Source organism: Lissotriton vulgaris, chromosome 1_1 (genome assembly GCF_964263255.1).
Source record: "Lissotriton vulgaris chromosome 1_1, aLisVul1.2, whole genome shotgun sequence".
In the NCBI taxonomy this organism is placed as follows: Eukaryota; Metazoa; Chordata; class Amphibia; order Caudata; family Salamandridae; genus Lissotriton; species Lissotriton vulgaris.
The window spans coordinates 2,043,130,219-2,043,147,076 of record NC_141685.1 but is presented as its reverse complement, the minus strand read 5'-3'; the positions used below and the strand labels follow the sequence as shown (position 1 = coordinate 2,043,147,076).

Below are 16,858 nucleotides of genomic sequence, written 5' to 3'. Positions count from 1 at the left end.
GAGTGGGAGGATGCTTGCACATAGACTCCGAGCGCAAACGCAGATGTCTGCGATCCAATTCATCCGAGACCTGAATGCGGTGGAACATAATACAGACACCCGTATTGTCGATGCCTTTCGTCAGTTCTATCAACGCCTTTACACAAAAGGAGACGTCCACTTACATGACCCAGGGGAATATTTGAATTCCTCCCTTGCTCAAATCATTGGCTGACAACTTAGAATCAGCCATTTGCATAGAAGAGATAGCGCGATTAAAAGTAGCTTAGTCATCGGGGCCAGATGGCTTTCCGGTGCTGTTCTATAAAACATTCTGATTGTAGCTGGCTCCCCTTTTAACAAGGCTTTTTAACTCCTTCCTCGACACAGGGGAAGTGACGCCTTCAATGTCAGAAACAGCAATTTCTGTCATTCTTAAGCCTGGGAAGGAACCTAAAGAGTGTGAGTTGTACCAGCCAATTTCGCTCCTTAATTTAGACGCAAAATTGCTTGAGTGTTTTGGTCTCACGTCTTAGCCCCCTTATGGATGATCTTAAAGATCCGGACCAGTCCGGCTTTATTCCGACGCGACAAGGAGGGGACAACACTAAACGGCATCTCCACCTCATAGATTTGGTGCACCGCTCACGCACTCAGGCCAGAGGTAGGAGAATCATCAGTCAATCTAGAAGAGATTCAAGCTTCCTACTTGTAAATAAGTATTTTTTTTTGCAGCACATCATAGTTTCTAGGTTCACATACTTAATGTATTTTGCCATGCTTTAGGTTGATGCCTTATATTTTTTCACTTTGCATGGTGCTACAGCCTTGAGGTTACTAGCCTACTGAACACCACATTCCCCAGTTGCAATTTACAAGAAAGCATGGCAAAAATACACATTATTTAACACTACAAAATCCACAACACACACCTACAATTAATAACATAATGACATTTTATAATTACTAATTCATTAAAATTAATGTATTACTTATTAATTAATGAATAACATTTTTTTACCACCTTTCACACCATTTACACATATAAACACCAAAACACACAACTAAAATTAATTACACAATTATAATTAATAATTACTAATTAATTAATGGTAATTAATTTAAAAGTATTTAATAATTAATCAATACAAACAATTAATTACTTACCACCCTTCACTCAATTTACACATATAAACACCACAACACACACCTAAAATGAATTAAACAATTAAACCAATTATTTATTAATTGACTAATTGGAATTAATTAACAACTAATTATTAAACTTTTATTAATCAATTAACACATTCATTATTCAATACATTTTATAAAATTAAATTACTTTCCACCATATTCCCCTATAAACCTACAACCCGCTTCGGAACTAAAAACGCAGAAATAAACTTAAAATAAATTAATAACGAGTAAAACTCTAAAACTTATATAAAAATGACAATTCTCATTAAAACACTAAAATACATACAATTATTAATAAATCGATATTTTTGTAAACTATATTTTTGTAAACAATATTTATTACAAAGATATTTATGTAATTGATACTACTTACCTGTCAGTCGATATTCTTGTCAACTATATTTTTGTCATCGATATTTCTTCCCCACGATATTTTTGCGGCTATATTTCTGTCCCACGATATTTTTGCAGCGATATTTCTACTCTGCACCCTTTTGTATATGTGGAATGTTTTTGGTACCCTCTTATGTAAACATTTTCACATAAATTTGCATTTAAAAAATAAACCCTTTCTGTATTTGTTTTTTTGTATTTGTATTGTCTGCCCTTTTCCTTCTTTGGATTGATTCTTTAGGAATTATTTTGATTAATTCTGCAATTCATTTGTTAGAGGCCATTAGTTTGGATTCTCATTATTTCTTTAGATCCATCTAAATCCCTTGTAGGCACTTGTACCCTATATTAAGCTCTATTACCCAAGCCTCCAAGGGTTTATTGGGTCGCCCATTTTCCCTAAGAGGAATGCTCACTTAAAGCCTTCGGGTCATGGTCGCGTTCGAGGCACCAAAATCATACAAGAGGCAGGTTTGTCACCAACATTTGTCTATGGCAGGCACCACAGGGCTTGAAGCAGGCCTTCTTAGAGGACATAACTGCCACACCAGTATAAAATCTCAAAAAAGATTCAACAATCTTTCTGGATCTGCACTCTGGTCTGGAAAGAAAGAAAGGGACGTCAGTGCGCTGGGTTTGCACCTATATAGGCACTGCGCATATCACTTCTGGTGTGGACTATGCTGACAACACCATGCAGAGCTGAAGGAAGCCCCCTACCAGTATGCAGGGGTACTGCTTGAAAAAGTTTCCAGATCCAGTCTGACGCCTGGGGACCCATCTAAGGTAAGGAATCTGCAGCTAGAAGTCTCTGCCGGATTGGGTGCAAAAAGCTGGGCAAAAACACCAAGGAGAGAACATCTGGCCAAAGGATACTCAGCTAAAATAGCTTCATGCCAATGTCAAGAAGGATGGATACCCGATAAACTAGTTCCCAGGGGCGATGATATATAGGTAAACAAAGGATTCCCTAAAGTAACAACTCTACTACAATGACTATGGGCCAAACCTGTGGAGATCAGTTCTTTATAATGAAGTGCTTACTATTAAATTTATCATTGTGCTTCATTGTTGGTTGTTCACATGGTTCATAGCAAGGAGAAAGGACATAACAGGAAGAAAGAGAAATACAGGTGAGGGTTGTAAAGCTGTTACAAAGAAGATGCAGCATCAACAGAAAAAACATGTTGGACATATAAATGGTTTAGCGTAAACACGATTTGCAATGCCCATTTTTCCACTCACGTCAGCTTCATATCTCACAAGAGGTTCACTAACTGTGAAGGGTTTGATACAGGCTAAAGTCTGTCTGTAGTAGAGCATTAGCTATATAACAGGGCTTAAGTGTCTGGAGGTAGTTGGTTGTCTATAAACAGTGGTATACAGATTCCAGTTTTGGTGTTCACCTGCCCCTTGCTGACCTCTGGTCCCAAAGACTGGAACTGTAATTGCGATACTTACCAATTTAACTGCGATATTGTGTTCCCCAAAGGATACCATTGAACTGTTCTGAAAACTTTTAAATTGAAAAGTATGTTTCTTGAAAAAAATATTTACCTTATTGCGAAGATCTTGGTCTTAAAATAAAATACAAAGTGTATTTTTCTAAAATTGGTGTGTCCAATATTGATTAATGCAATAAGTGTCTTACACTCCTCTGTGTTAGGCCTAAGGCTGCTTGCCCACACTACCACCATTAGAGCACTGTGGGTTTTACATTGAGCCCTGTATACATTTTGGGAACAACTGGACACTGTGCATGGAATTACCACCTATTGGCAATATCATATACTGAGTCAGCTTTCTACAAGAAGGAAGCAAAAGAAGAGCAGGTAAGCTGTACAATAAAGTGCTGCGTGCAGAATGTGAGGAGCTCTGCAAATAGATGCAGTAACCCCAATAAAATGTATTCAAATGCAATATATTTAAATATCTGGGAATCAGATAGAAACGCCCCCAAGTTAAAGGCCCTAAATTAACTCCCAGTGTTTATTTATTTATTATTTATTTTATTTATGACATTTATTGAGCGCGACGAATACCCTAAGGCGTCTCGGCGCTAGACCATTCAGTTTGTTTCGATATTGTGCAGATAATATCACTGATTAAATAGCCATGTCTTTACTTGTTTCCTGAACTGGAGGAGAGAGGAACTCGTCTTAATGTGAAGAGGAAGTGCATTCCATAGCTTGGATGCTGCTACAAGAAAACGACGATCTCCCCATGACACCGTCTTTGAACGTGGAACAACCAATTGATGCTGCTCCGATGATCGCAAGTGTCTCCTGGGATTATAAGGTTTTAATTGTTCCTTAAGGGTGTTGGGTCCTTGGTTGTTAAGGGTTTTGTAGACAATGCATACGGACTTAAACTTTATTCGATTTTTTATGGTGAGCCAATGATATTGCCTTATTGTTTCAGCAATAGGGTGAAACTTGGCAGTCCCGGACAGCAGGCGTGCTGCCGCATTCTGTATAGACTGAAGCTTGTTTATGACTCTGACCTGGGCGTCAAGAAAGAGTCCGTTGCAATAGTCCAATGAGGACAGGACTAATGAGCAAACCAGTGTTTTAATTAATGCCTCTGGTAGGAAAGGTCTGATCTTCCTTATCATTTTTAATTTAAAATGAGCCGTTGTTGCAACTTTATTTGCATGGTCCATAAAGCTGAGCCCGTTGTCAAAAATGACTCCCAGGTTCCTGACCTTTGTGATTGGGATGGGGGGTGATCCGTGGTCCGTAGGCCACCAGCAGGATGGCCATTCTGGGAGAAGGGAACCGAAGATGACTACCTCGGTCTTCTCCGAGTTTAGTTTTAAGCAATTTGTGGCCATCCATGCACTTATTGCTTTCATTCCATTTTTAAAATTATGGGCTACCTGCTTTCCATCCCCCTTAATGGCCAGGACCAGTTGCGTGTCATCCGCGTAAGATGTTAGGCCCATCCCGTATGCTCTGATGACATTTGCAAGGTCCGACACGTAGATATTGAAAAGTGTCGGACTAAGGGATGAGCCTTGGGGGACACCACATGGCAACGTGAATTGAGTGGATTGAAATGGTCCAAGGGAGACTGCTTGAGTTCTCTCCTCGAGAAAGGAGGCTAGCAGGTCTTTGGCAGCATGGCCAATGCCTAGCCTTTCGACACGGTCGATCAAGGTGTTATGATCGACCGTGTCGAAAGCTGCTGACAGATCAAGTAGGACCAGAATCGCGGTCCCGCCTTGATCCCTTATGGCTCTAATGTCGTCAGCAGCCTTAATAAGGGCAGTCTCGGTCCCATGAAATCTCCTGAAGCCGTATTGCGAGTCATCCAGCAGACGATGCTTCTCAATATACTCTGTAAGCTGAATATTCATCGCCTTTTCGGTCAATTTGGCCAAAAATGGTAGGCTCGCAATAGGTCTGTAATTTTTAAGTTCGCATTTATCGAGGCCAGGTTTTTTTAATAAGGGCTTTAGTAGAGTTTTCTTTAATAGCTTGGGATAGATTCCTGAGGATAGAATGGAATTACAAACTTGTGTCAGCGTTGGTATAATTGAATCCCAAACTGGTGATAGCACTGACAAAGGACAAGGGTCCAAAGCAGAGCCAGATTTTATAGTAGAGACTAAGGTCGATGTAAAGTCATCTGACAGTTCCTGAAATTTAGAGAAAGCAATAGTCTGCTGTGGACCTGAGAGCGCGTCATTCGTCCTAGATGATTTGACTGTGAAGGCTTGAAAGATATCGTCCACCTTAGTAAAAAAGTATTTAGCCAATTCCTCACAGAGGGCTTGGGAAGGAGGGGGAATAATATCAGGGGCATTTCCTGCCAATGTCTTGGTAATTTCGTACAGTCGTCTACTGGAGTTTTTTGCTTGCTCAATTTGGTTGGTGTAATATACCTTTTTTGCTTTGATGATCATGTCTTTATAAAGTCCTAAGGCATCTTTATAAACTTTCTTGCTTGCTGTATCATAGGTTTTTCTCCAGCATCTTTCCAAGTTCCTGTTAATTTGCTTTTGTTGTCTTAGCTCAGTGGAATACCATGGGGCAGTTGGTTTGGACCTATTCTTAGACACAGTTTTGATGGGGGCTGTATTCTCGGTGGCCTGGGCAATCCATGTGTGAAATTGTTGTGTTGCTACATTCGGGTCGGTAGAAATTACTAGACTGGTTTTATCCAGTTGTGTTTTCAATTCAGTATGGTTAATATTCTTCCAGTCTTTAAACGGCGCATGAGTTATTGTGGCAGAGTTCTTGTTACGTAAGGAATTGGTGGTAATTTTACCAAAAATGGCGTAATGATCTGTCCACGGCATTGGGCAGATGTCCGTTATTTGAAGGCCATCCAGGTTAGAAAATATAGCGTCTAACGTATGACCCGCTACATGCGTTGCCTGCGCAACTAATTGTCTCAGCCCCAAAGTTGCCATGTCTGAAATGAGAACGGCTGAATCAGTTTGATCAGCCTGGTCTAAATGAAAATTAAAATCTCCTAAGACTGTTAGCGTTTGTTCTGTAGCTAACGTTTCCATCATGGTCGAGAGATTGGCCAGGAAGCCAGTTCTAGCCCCAGGGGGGCGATAGATCAGTAATCCCTTAAAACTAGATAGAGAACAGAGCTTTATTCTGAACTGGAGGACCTCGCAATGGATGGAGGAAATGGGGGTAATAGTAACAGTGAGGCTGTCTCTGGCTATAATCGCTAAACCGCCTCCTTTTTTTTCCCTGACTGTCCCCAGTAGGTAATTAAAACTTAGAAAAAAGGTTAAAAACAGAGTTAAAACCCCACACAATAATCCCGTGTGACGTTGCCTAGTGATAGCCCCAAGAAAGTCACCGCTGGGCTACCTGTCCGCTGCATGTCAGCGCCATACTTCTCTTTCAATTAGTTCCAACATCAAAATGCTGCTAAGCTGTGCCACAAGCTGTCTAAAATGGCATTCGTCAGGCCACACCAAGGTCGAGAAGGATGCGTTCCAGCTCCCTCTACTCAACTGGGTAACCCATGGCAGACCAGGGAGCTGGAGCAGGAAGCGTAAGAAGGAGCAGGTAAGCCCTGCAATAAAGTAAGGCATGCAGTATATGAGTGTAGTAAAGCAGGATCTTTCTGGCATAGATACCCACACTTTTTGCCTGGTGTCAATGTGTTTGACTTTAGTTCAGTGGGATTCTGTTAACCAGGACCCTTGGTGCAGTGCTCTCGCCTCTAAAGTTTATGGTAAATACTTTGTACACCCTACAATTGGCATACTGGGGTACATTGCAAGTCCCTAGCATATGGTACTTAGGTACCCAGGACATTGGTACACTGGGGTCTCCCATGGGCTGCAGCATGTATTTTGCCACCAATGGAAACCCATGCAATTTGTGCCAGCAGAGCTGCAATTGCGGTCTGTGTGAAATGGTGCTGGCACCATTCAATCTAGATATAAGGTTTCCCTTGTATCTCAGTCACTGCACTTTTAACCTATAATTCACCCCTAAGGTAGAACTTTCAGTCCAAGGGCAGGGTGCATGGTTCTAAGTGTTTAGGTTTCCCCGTACAAGCAGAGGTGCCCCTACAAATCCCACACTCCTTTCCCTGGGCTTTGTACGTGTGGGGCAGCTATTTTAAGGTATATAGTAGACACTGGCAAGTCGAGATGTCTAACTACATAATCACTGCTCTGAACCTGGTCATGTCTGGTATCAAACATCTTGGAATCATGCCACTACACTGATTCCAGTGCTAGTTGCATGATACCATGTACGTGGGGGCTTCTTAGAGGACCCGTCTAATACCTACCCGTGTGGCCATACATGGTCTGCCTGACAGCCCGTGCTGCTGTAGACCCTAGACAGTGTTCTGCCCCCTGCTGATGAGCTTAACTCTGGCAGGGGAAGCTGTACAAAGGAGCTCTTGCAAAGGAGAGGTGTGACCATCTCTCCTTTAGAATTAGGTGCCACCAGACTGCATTGAAGGGCACATTTGGTGCCTACCTTGCATAAGCCAGATTTGCCCTGTTCAGGAGCCCTTGGCTCCCACTCTGGTGTGAAACTACAAATAACAGCGGAATGTCAAACCCCCCTCCAGCTCCTCCCTAGGGAGGTGACCAGAGCTCCTCCGGGGGCCCACTGGATTGTGCTGTGTTGAATATTGGCCCCAGGGAGCATCTGACTGGCTAAGCCTGCTGAGTAGCATCCCTGACCTCCTCCGACCCCAGGTTAAGTGGGTTCTCACATAAGAGGTCCTTCCCCTTTCTAGGGATACTTAATGGCTGCCCTGAGAGTAGGTCCTTAGATTCGTCCTGACTACAATTTCAAGATCCGACGGCCTGTCATCTGAAAACTGTTTAAAGACTCTTCTGCTGGTGGACACTAGAACAAGGCTATTCACGGTTAAAAGATTCCTGCTGCGCCTCGTCCCTGTGCTTCAAGTTCTCTAACTCCATGGCCATGTATTCTCTGATTCACCAAGGACTTAGCCTGCAAGAAAGAAGGAATCTCCCTTGGAGCCACTTCCATGCATTCGCAGGCACCTACCTATGTGTTTGCTGATCCTGTTGTCCCACGAACATTGCCTGGCTTTGCAACACAGGAGGGGGTTTGTTGGTTTTTCAGAGGTCTGACGAGTCTACTCTGCACTTGAGCGACTGTAATCCCTTTCCAGAGAACGTGAACCACCTCGCGGGGCATCACATCTGTTTGCCGTTACCAAGGCTTGTTGGCTCCCTCCACGAAAGATCTTCAAGCTCCAAGAAGCCCCAGCATCCAGCATTGCACAGCTCCAAGAACGACGTCCTGCCTGCATACTGGATCTTCATCTCCTATATGCTGTTCAGGCTTCCCTGAGACTCCCTGTGCCTACTGCCAGAGGGTCCTAGAGGGGGCTCGATTCCTGCTGGCTCCCCTGCGTGTGGAGGGGCAGGTTTGACTTATCCTTGCTGGGTTAGCCCCACAGACCTTGCTGGTCTGCAACAGAGCATCTTCTCCCGCAAACCGTTGTTTGCATTTGCCAAGGCTTGTTGGTGGTCCAGCCAGCCACTGACCTTCCTGCACTGGTCGACCGGCATGGGACAGCTCGTTGACAGCTCCTGGGCTTCTTCATCGTCACCTGGTCTCCACAGCTGCCTCTTCAACCTCACTGTGCTACAGCAAGAACCTCCAACAAGGGCTGGTATTGTGCTCCTGTATCTCCTGCTCACCTCCGGGTGGTTTGGACTCTGTGCCCTCCGCTTTCAGGTTTGTCTCATCTGGATTCCACATCCTGGCTCCACCGTCCTGGTCCACAAGACTCTGTAGCTGCTGATCCTCCACGATTGTCCATTGGCGTCAACAAGGGTTCTGACACCACTTCACCCCTATGCACCGGGGCTCCAGGTGTAGGTATTTCGGTTTTCTGGGTATCCCCGGTGGGGTAACTCTCCAACCTTCCTTGATCCAAGTGGTTCCTTTGGGAAGGGTCCTAGAACCATACAAATCCAACTGCAACTTACCCAATGTTATTCTATGGACATCTGACCCGGTGTAGCCACTCTGCACCCAGCCGCCTTGGGGTCCCTGGATACTCACCTTGGCTGGTTCTATGCTTCCCCTGGGGTCCACCATCCTTGGCTATTAGTTCCTTTGGTAACCATTTCACATGCCACTATTTTAGCATATGATTTGCCCCCCCCACAGGGGCCCATGTATTTTCCTATGCTACCTATCTGTTTCTGAAGTATTTGTTATGTGTATTTGATATCTCCGGCTAGCAGATATACCAATTTAGTGTCTGTAGGAAGCTGGCTCAGTATATTCTATACCAAAGTGAGGTATAGTGTGCAGAGAATCCAGTGGAACACAAAAGGTAGGCAGAGGTGAAAGTAGATAGAACCATTCTCTCTATTTGGTGTAGTGTAGTCGAGCAGTAAGGCAATCTCAGAGGACAGTGTTAAGCATTTGTTGTACACACTCAATCAGTAAATTAATTCACACACTCTAAGACTGAACTTCAGACCAATTGTTTTGTATAAAAAATTATTTTAGTTATTTTATTTCCTGGAACCAAGCAAGCCTGGCAAAGGTAAGTGATCAGTACTTTTCAGTAAATACAGTTGTAATATGTTATGGATTGTTATGGTATATGCACTTTGTTTTGACTTACAGTATTATTGCAGAGAAATGTAATGCTTTGTATATACAGTACATAGACCTGAATGGGTGTTTCAGTAAAATACTAGGTACTTTTTAGAATACTTTTCCTACTCAGAGTAGTATACCTGGATACTACTCCGGGACATTTCCTGCAAACAGGTCAGTAACATCGTTTTTGTTAAATGGTACAATTTTAAAGAATTTCTTTAGGTTTTCAAACTCCACACTTAAAAACGTTTCCCAAAAAAACAGTCAATGTTATCCTATGGAGGAAAATAGTGGTATTGGTTTTAAGGTAAGTATTCGGTAGTGGGAGTTGAGGTTCTGGGGGTAGACTCAATGGTCCGGGATGCACTCTTGTTACACCCTCAGCAGCACTTGGGCGGCCGGGTGCCAAGTGCTAAGGCCCAATGTTATCCATTGTGGGATAAGGGGGCATCCGGTTGGTGGCAGCTGACCAGCAAGTGACACTTGGTTGTGGGATCAAAGCTCCTAGACTTTAGCTCAGGGCAAATGGGGAAACAAACTAGCACTAAAGGTGCACCCCTCAGAGGCACTAGGGCGCCCGGGTGCAGTTTCGACACTGGGCGCCCTATTGTTTGCAATGGGGAACCTCCGGTTTGCAGAGGCACTGCAGGCTTGGGGACGAAGGTCTTCTGGGTGCGACCACCACTTCGAGAGGTAAGTTGGGGGTTGGTTAGGCACCGTCGGTTTGGCCTCCCAAGGCAATGGGGCGTCGGGTGCAGAGGTGGTTTTTAGGGTAGGATCTTCTTACCAGCTCCTGGTCGCGGTTGAGGGCACTTTCCAGATTTAGAATGCAGGCGTCAGGCGTCGGCTGGTGGCTTGAGGCAATTCAGGGGTTGCCGGATCTCAGGTCAGTATCGCCGGGGGGACCATCTCGCTGTGTCTGTCGACTCAAACTCGGGCCGTGGAATGCAGGTGCAGAGTGGTGCGGATTCGCGGTGTCCGGACGGAGCCAGGTGTTGCAGATGAGCAAATCCGGTGTTCACGGGAGACACCGTTTTTTGTGGTTGAAGGTAAGCAGGTCTTCCTGGGTTTTCAAGGTTGCTGGCTGCAGGACACTTTAGGATTTCGTAGGAGCAGGTTCGAGGTGGAGACAGGCCGGTAGGGCTAGGGCCAAGTCAGTGGGTGTCTTGTTAGCTTCGGCATGGCTGTTCAGTCCTTCTTCTTTTCTTTTCTTGTAGTTGGTTCTTGTCTGAGGTAGCAAGGTTCAGGGGTGGCCCTAAATACTAGATTTAGGGGTGTTACAGGTAGGTAAAAGGTTGGGAATAATGGGTCCCTTCCCTGGGGTGGGTACACCCCCTATTATGCCACCCTCCAGTGGGAGGGGGCATAGGCCTTTCCCTGGTTGGCTGAGTCCCCCAATCTGCAAGATGGAGGGGACAGAGTTGTGCTTCATTTCACCTCCCCCACCTGAGGGGTGGAGTTTTCAGAAGTGGGGAATCCGCTCTTCCTCACTAGTTTTTCCCGCCGGTTCTCCCGCCCATAGTGGGGGTCAGAACCAGTGAGGACCAGTTGCTGAAAGCAGCAAGTGGCCTGGGAAAGCTCACAAAGGCAGTGAGCCTTTGAACCTTCCCCTTCGTGAACCGTGCCCATCCTGGGGGAGGAGCCTTGGCAGGATGTGCGTTGTTTCAGGCCACAGAGAGCAGCAGGCTCTTGACCCAGGGGCCCAGAAAAATGTCTGGTGGTGGCACCTGTAGAGCAAGTGACCATCCCCACAGACTCAACTCTAGCTGGTTGAGAAGCACATATGAATGGCCTGACAGTCCAGGGTCAGTAGCCACCTAATTAATGGGTCTTCACATCAACCATTTGGAACTTTTAGCTATTCACCCAGCCCTCAAAGCCTTTCTTCAAGAGATTTGCAGCCAAGTGGTTCTTGTGTGTACAGACATGAACAACTTGTTCTATCTCCAGGGCAGGGAGAAACACACTCCCCTCAGTTGTCAGCCTTAGCACAACAAATCTGGTGCTGGGCCATCCATCACCAAGTACATCTCCCAGCAGAGTGTCTTCTAGCAGCGGGCTCTCTGCCACTCCGGAGGTCAGACCCAGGGGGTTGGGGCAGAGAGCCCTCTAGACACCAAGGATTTTGCCCCCAAAGCACTCTGGCATTGGCCAACCCCTCCCCAAAAAGGACACATCAATCTACCAGCCCCTCCCCCCAGAGGTAGACTGGGGGGTTTACATCCAATTTACCCCTGTGGGGTACATAAAGACCCCCCTTAGACATCTAGGAATTCACAATGGCACCAAACCAACCAAAAGTAGATGGCATCCTACCCTGGCATCAAGTTGTACCCCTGCCCATAAGGGAAAATAACATCTTTCTGCCCCCTCCTCTCCCAGGGCCAGATAGGAAGATTGTCCCAATTGAGGAAGGTAGCGGGGGAGGGGGGGTTGGAGACCTACTAGAGATTTTACATTTGGGAGAAACGAAAGGGGCACAGGCATTGCACTATATCATTGGCCACACCCCCAACTCAAAAATGAAAAACAAACCAATATTCCGGGCCCTCCGCAAGAGTAAACAGGGCGTTTACACCTGGGAGCAGAAAGCCCAGTGGATGACAAGACTATGTTTTTTTAATGAGAGTCGCACAAGTCACCGCACTTGGATTCCTCCAGGTATCTCGTTTTCAGAAATGTGTAAGTTTACTAGGTTTCCATAATTAGTGCTCAAAATCCACAGCTACCCAGTTTACAAAAAAGGGTCAGTTTTGAGTGAAAAATGTGATTTATCCATGTAGCATTTTTGGCCATTTCCTATTGCTGGCACTAGGCTCACCCGCCCAAGTGAGGTCCCATTTGTATCGAGTGTCTTGGGGGAATGGTGGGTGGAAAGATGTTTGTGGCTCCCCACAAACTTCAGACCTTTCCATCACTGAAATGAGGAAAAAATGTTTTTTAGTTAAAGTTTGAATTTTGCCTGGGATAGCGGGTCAACAACCTGGTGAGTGCCATGAAAATCACCCCACCCAGGATTTCCCCAGGTGTTTCGCTTTCAAATATATGTAAGTTTCCTAGGTTTCCAGAGTTGCCTGTTGAGCTAGGGTCCAAAATCCATGGTATATTGCTTTTGTAAATCAGCCATCGTGACAGATGAAACCGTTGTTATAAATTGGCATTTTTTTCCGTTTCCTACTCATTCTCAATATTTTTTTATTTCAACAGTCCGCTTCTACGGGAAAACCTTGAGGAATCACACATATGACAATATGATCCCTTGCTGAATTCAGAATATTGTCTACTTTTCAGAAATCTATAGCTTTCATGAATCACCCACGTGTTTCACACTGGTTTTCACAACAAACTGGAAAAAAGTTGAGTGCACAAAAAAAGAAAAGTGCACTACCTCGTTGAAAAACGCCAAAACTGTGGTAACAAATTTAGATTTTTTTATTAAGCTCTGCATGTTCCTGAAAGCTGGAAACATGGTGACTTAAGCACAGCAAACAGGTCATTGATGCTATTTTTAGGGGAAAAAACACTTATTCTTAGCACTTTTTCCTACTTTACTAAAAAATGCAAAAGTTTGCAATATTTTGCCTATTTTCTCGGTCTCCTCCAGGGGAATCCACAAATCCTGGATACCGTAAGAATCCCCAGAATTTGGGAAAATGAAGGATGACAATTTGGCGTAAGTACCTCATGTGAAAAAAAGTTTTGCAGCCCTAAGCACGAACTATTTCAAATAGCCAAAAAAGAGCTCAACAGTCAGGGAGGATGGGGGGTTGAAGGGTCAGCAGCAAAATGTTGCCAGACATTTTTAAATAAAAGGAGCAATAACGTTACAATACCTCCAAAACAAATGCATCCTTTTTCCCATGTGACAGGTCCAGCTCTGTAACTTCATCTGAGCTTTCTGACTGAGATCGGAACAGCCTAGAGCGATGCCTGGGTTCTGGAATAGGAGACCCGATGACTTCCTCCAATATTTCCTGATTTTAAGAAAGATAAAATAAAATAATGTTCTACATTTTGTTAAACATTCATAAATTAACGTTTTGCCATATGTTTCACGCTCTAATGTATTTACTGGTCAGTGATAATGCAAAAAGTGGCCATGTATCTCTAAGACAGACTTTACAAAATGTTGCCGACTGCAGAAGAAAAAAAAACAACTCAAAAAAATACCTTACAGCTTTGATAATATGGCTTGTTGTAATATTTCTTATTCAATGTATTGCATGTTATGCTCCTTGTCTCCCCTCTCCTCTACCCTCCTAACTAATAAATGTCTTTAAATGTTGTGACTCTCATGAACATTCAATTTCTACGTTCTAGCTGAGAGGCAGTTGATGGTGCTTAATATACTTTGTGTATTCTATAGCGCTTTCCACTTAACTCTCGTTTTACACTGGTGATGAGTTAACTAAGGCTATGCTGGGGGAAGTGGGCGACAGACCTTATGTACTGGGTGATGGCATATTTTTTTCTCAGCCTCACATGGTACTTTTTTTGCACTCCTGTCTGCATTGATTTTGTATGCTATGATTTCTCTACAGCCTTTCCTAGGGTGCATCAAATGATCTTTGTGTACTGTTCCGTTGTACTGTGTGGGGCTGATGTTCTTCATAGCTGAAGACACCTTCATCACTTGCTTACGGTTTTAATCTATTTGTTTTCTTTTATGCATTATCCAGTCTTCTCAGCACGATCTCTGATTTTGTGAGATTGGCGGCACTGTAATTGGCTCACACGCCCTGCACTTCATTACAGAAACAGCCGCCCTGCACCTTCACAGAGTGACCTGTGTCTTGGTGATTTGCTTCAGTAGACTCGTGTGTGGTCGGGTGACGCAGCAAAGCGGTTGTCGCATCTGCTAACTTGAATTTCCTCGGGTAGAACAGCATCTTGTTAACAATGCGTCTTCTTTAATGTGTTTCATTTCCCTTTGAGGAGGACTCATGTGTATGTCCTGTAAATTTTGTTTTGCTTTTCGATGTTATTGTGTGACGCATGCATAGCTGCTAAGGTTTCAGATTGCTATGTGTGACATTTTCATAAATACAGTGTAATTATGAGTGCCATTTCGGCGACTATGAGTGACACTTGCTCACAAGAAAAATAAAGCAATGAAGAGGAGGGAAACATTAAAAACCCATTTCAGCAACAAGAAAGCCTAAGTTAACTGCTTCAAAGAATAATACATATTTGTTAAACAGCTCATTTATCAGACTGTAGCCAAAATTGCAGAAAATAGATCAAGCAGACTGGGAGACGTTCATAATTTATTTAATCAGATGAGTGACTCGCAAACTCACTCGATTGACGCCGACCACGTGAGCTGTAGGCAGGGCTTCATTAGAAAGCGGAGTGTGGGAGGCTGATAGCAAAGTCTCACTGATCTGACTTTTAGAACACTTTCTTTTGAGGAAGGCGACAAGCCAGCTCTGTGCTAAAGATTATGCTCAGTCCTGATGGCACACACGCTGTGATGCAATTTTGGATTAGGATTTGCACATTTACTGCTATTCCAAAAAAAGGTACTGGCACAGGCCGTTTACTTTCACCCACCTCTGCAGTTTAGACCGCAGTTGCCAAGTTTTTTTTTCTAGGTCATGTTTTACTTTTTCAGCCACAATAGCGTTTTAACCAAATGCATGTTACATTTTTGTGCTAGTAGTTTCACTTGTAACACTGAAACAGGGTCCTGCTGTCCTGAAGTCTGCTTCTGACTTCCAGTCAGAGTTGGGCTGTCCTGGACTGACTGTCTCCGATGATTAAACATTTAAATTCACCATGGGACAGCACGCGATTGCGGCCTGGGCAGGTGCAAACAGCAGGCAATGCTGCCAGTGCCAAGATTGCAGCGGCACCCGCACAGCTGGTTCGGCGTGACCAGCACAGATTCACAGTCAGGCCTGTCCCGGTGCTATGGCCTGCAAACGAACCACAGCGGCCGCCACAGTCAGTCTGGGTGTTCTGAGTGACTCCTTCACCTCCAGTCCAACCGGGCTGTGGTGGGCCCTGCTCGTTCGGTCCCTCACGTCGCTGCAGATAGTATGATGCATTACCGCGCCAGCAGTAGAGGTAAGAAGCAGCAGGGGCCCATTTCCAAATTCAGCTACTGCCCGCTCGCACCACGGAAGGCAGTCGGGTGAAACTGAAAGTATGCCGCACTGCCAGCCTTGCAGTGATTAAAACAGTGGATACATTGTAGCAAGCAAGCAGCTCAGTGCCCAGCTCCCAAAAAGTCTGCTGAGCAAAATGTGCCTGCCTGAGCTGCTGATGCAAGAGCTAATAAATAAAGCTAATAAAGCGTTCTAGCTGGGGGAGAGAGAACTCTGCATAAATTCAGCTGAGGCTGTTAGTCTTTGGGTGGTGGCAGCTCCCTTTTTCCTCCGCTTTGCTTGTGGCCATAATTTCGAACAGTATATATATGAAAAAGCTATTGAATTAATTTTATCATGCAAAGATCGTTTTTTTAAAAACTTGGAGCATTTTACTCTGTTAATCTTTTTTGTTGTGCAGGACTATTGCGGGGGTATTTTAACTCCTTCACTTGCTCTCTAAAGCCTCTCCTGGCCCCTCTCACCTCGGCTGGTGCTCCGGTCGTGGCGAGGGTTGGCGGCCATCTTACAAGTAGTCCTTCTCCCCAGCAGAACTGGTGGCAGCGTTCTAGCTGGGGGAGAGAGGACTCTGCATAAATTTAGTATGCCTTCATCAGCGCGCAGCGGTCGCGCATGGCGGGCGCGCCTTAGGCGCGCCGAAGTTAAGCCAAAGGTCATCCCGTCTGCGCCCGTCCGCGCCTCGGACGCGGCGGACGCTGGTCGGGCTGGCAAACAGGCCCAGACCACGACTATAACTAATATTAGTTATACACGTTCGTCTTTGATATCCTTACGCTCATCATTAGATAAAGGTCTGCCATGTGCTACTATCGACCCTGTTAGGCTCAGCTCTTGCCCAGCCTGCGGTTTTGCATGTGGTATCAATAACTCTACTTCACTGAAATCCAGCTTTGATGTAGCCTCTATTTCAGCAGCCCTAATAAATGCACGATCAATGTGTAAACATGCCTTAGAAACCTTTTCTTTGTTGGAAGAAGGTACTCTGGACCTGCTATTTATTACGGAAACTTGGTTGGATGGTTCAAGTGCTCCTGACATCGAACAAGCCATTCCAAGAGGGTTCAAGATCCGTAGGAAGGATAGGTCTAG

The 16,858-nt window shown here is 44.7% G+C and overlaps 1 protein-coding gene across 6 annotated transcripts in view; it reads right to left on the bottom strand.

The window, feature by feature from the left end:
- The window catches only part of C2CD5 (C2 calcium dependent domain containing 5), a 915,439-nt gene that overhangs the window by 362,583 nt on the left and 535,998 nt on the right, over positions 1-16,858 (bottom strand). For all 6 annotated transcript variants that reach the window (XM_086920391.1, XM_086920370.1, XM_086920386.1 and 3 more), the window contains one exon: positions 13,493-13,633. In XM_086920391.1, the coding sequence (XP_086776517.1) occupies positions 13,493-13,633 (141 nt within the window). The remainder of the gene's footprint in view (positions 1-13,492; positions 13,634-16,858) is intronic.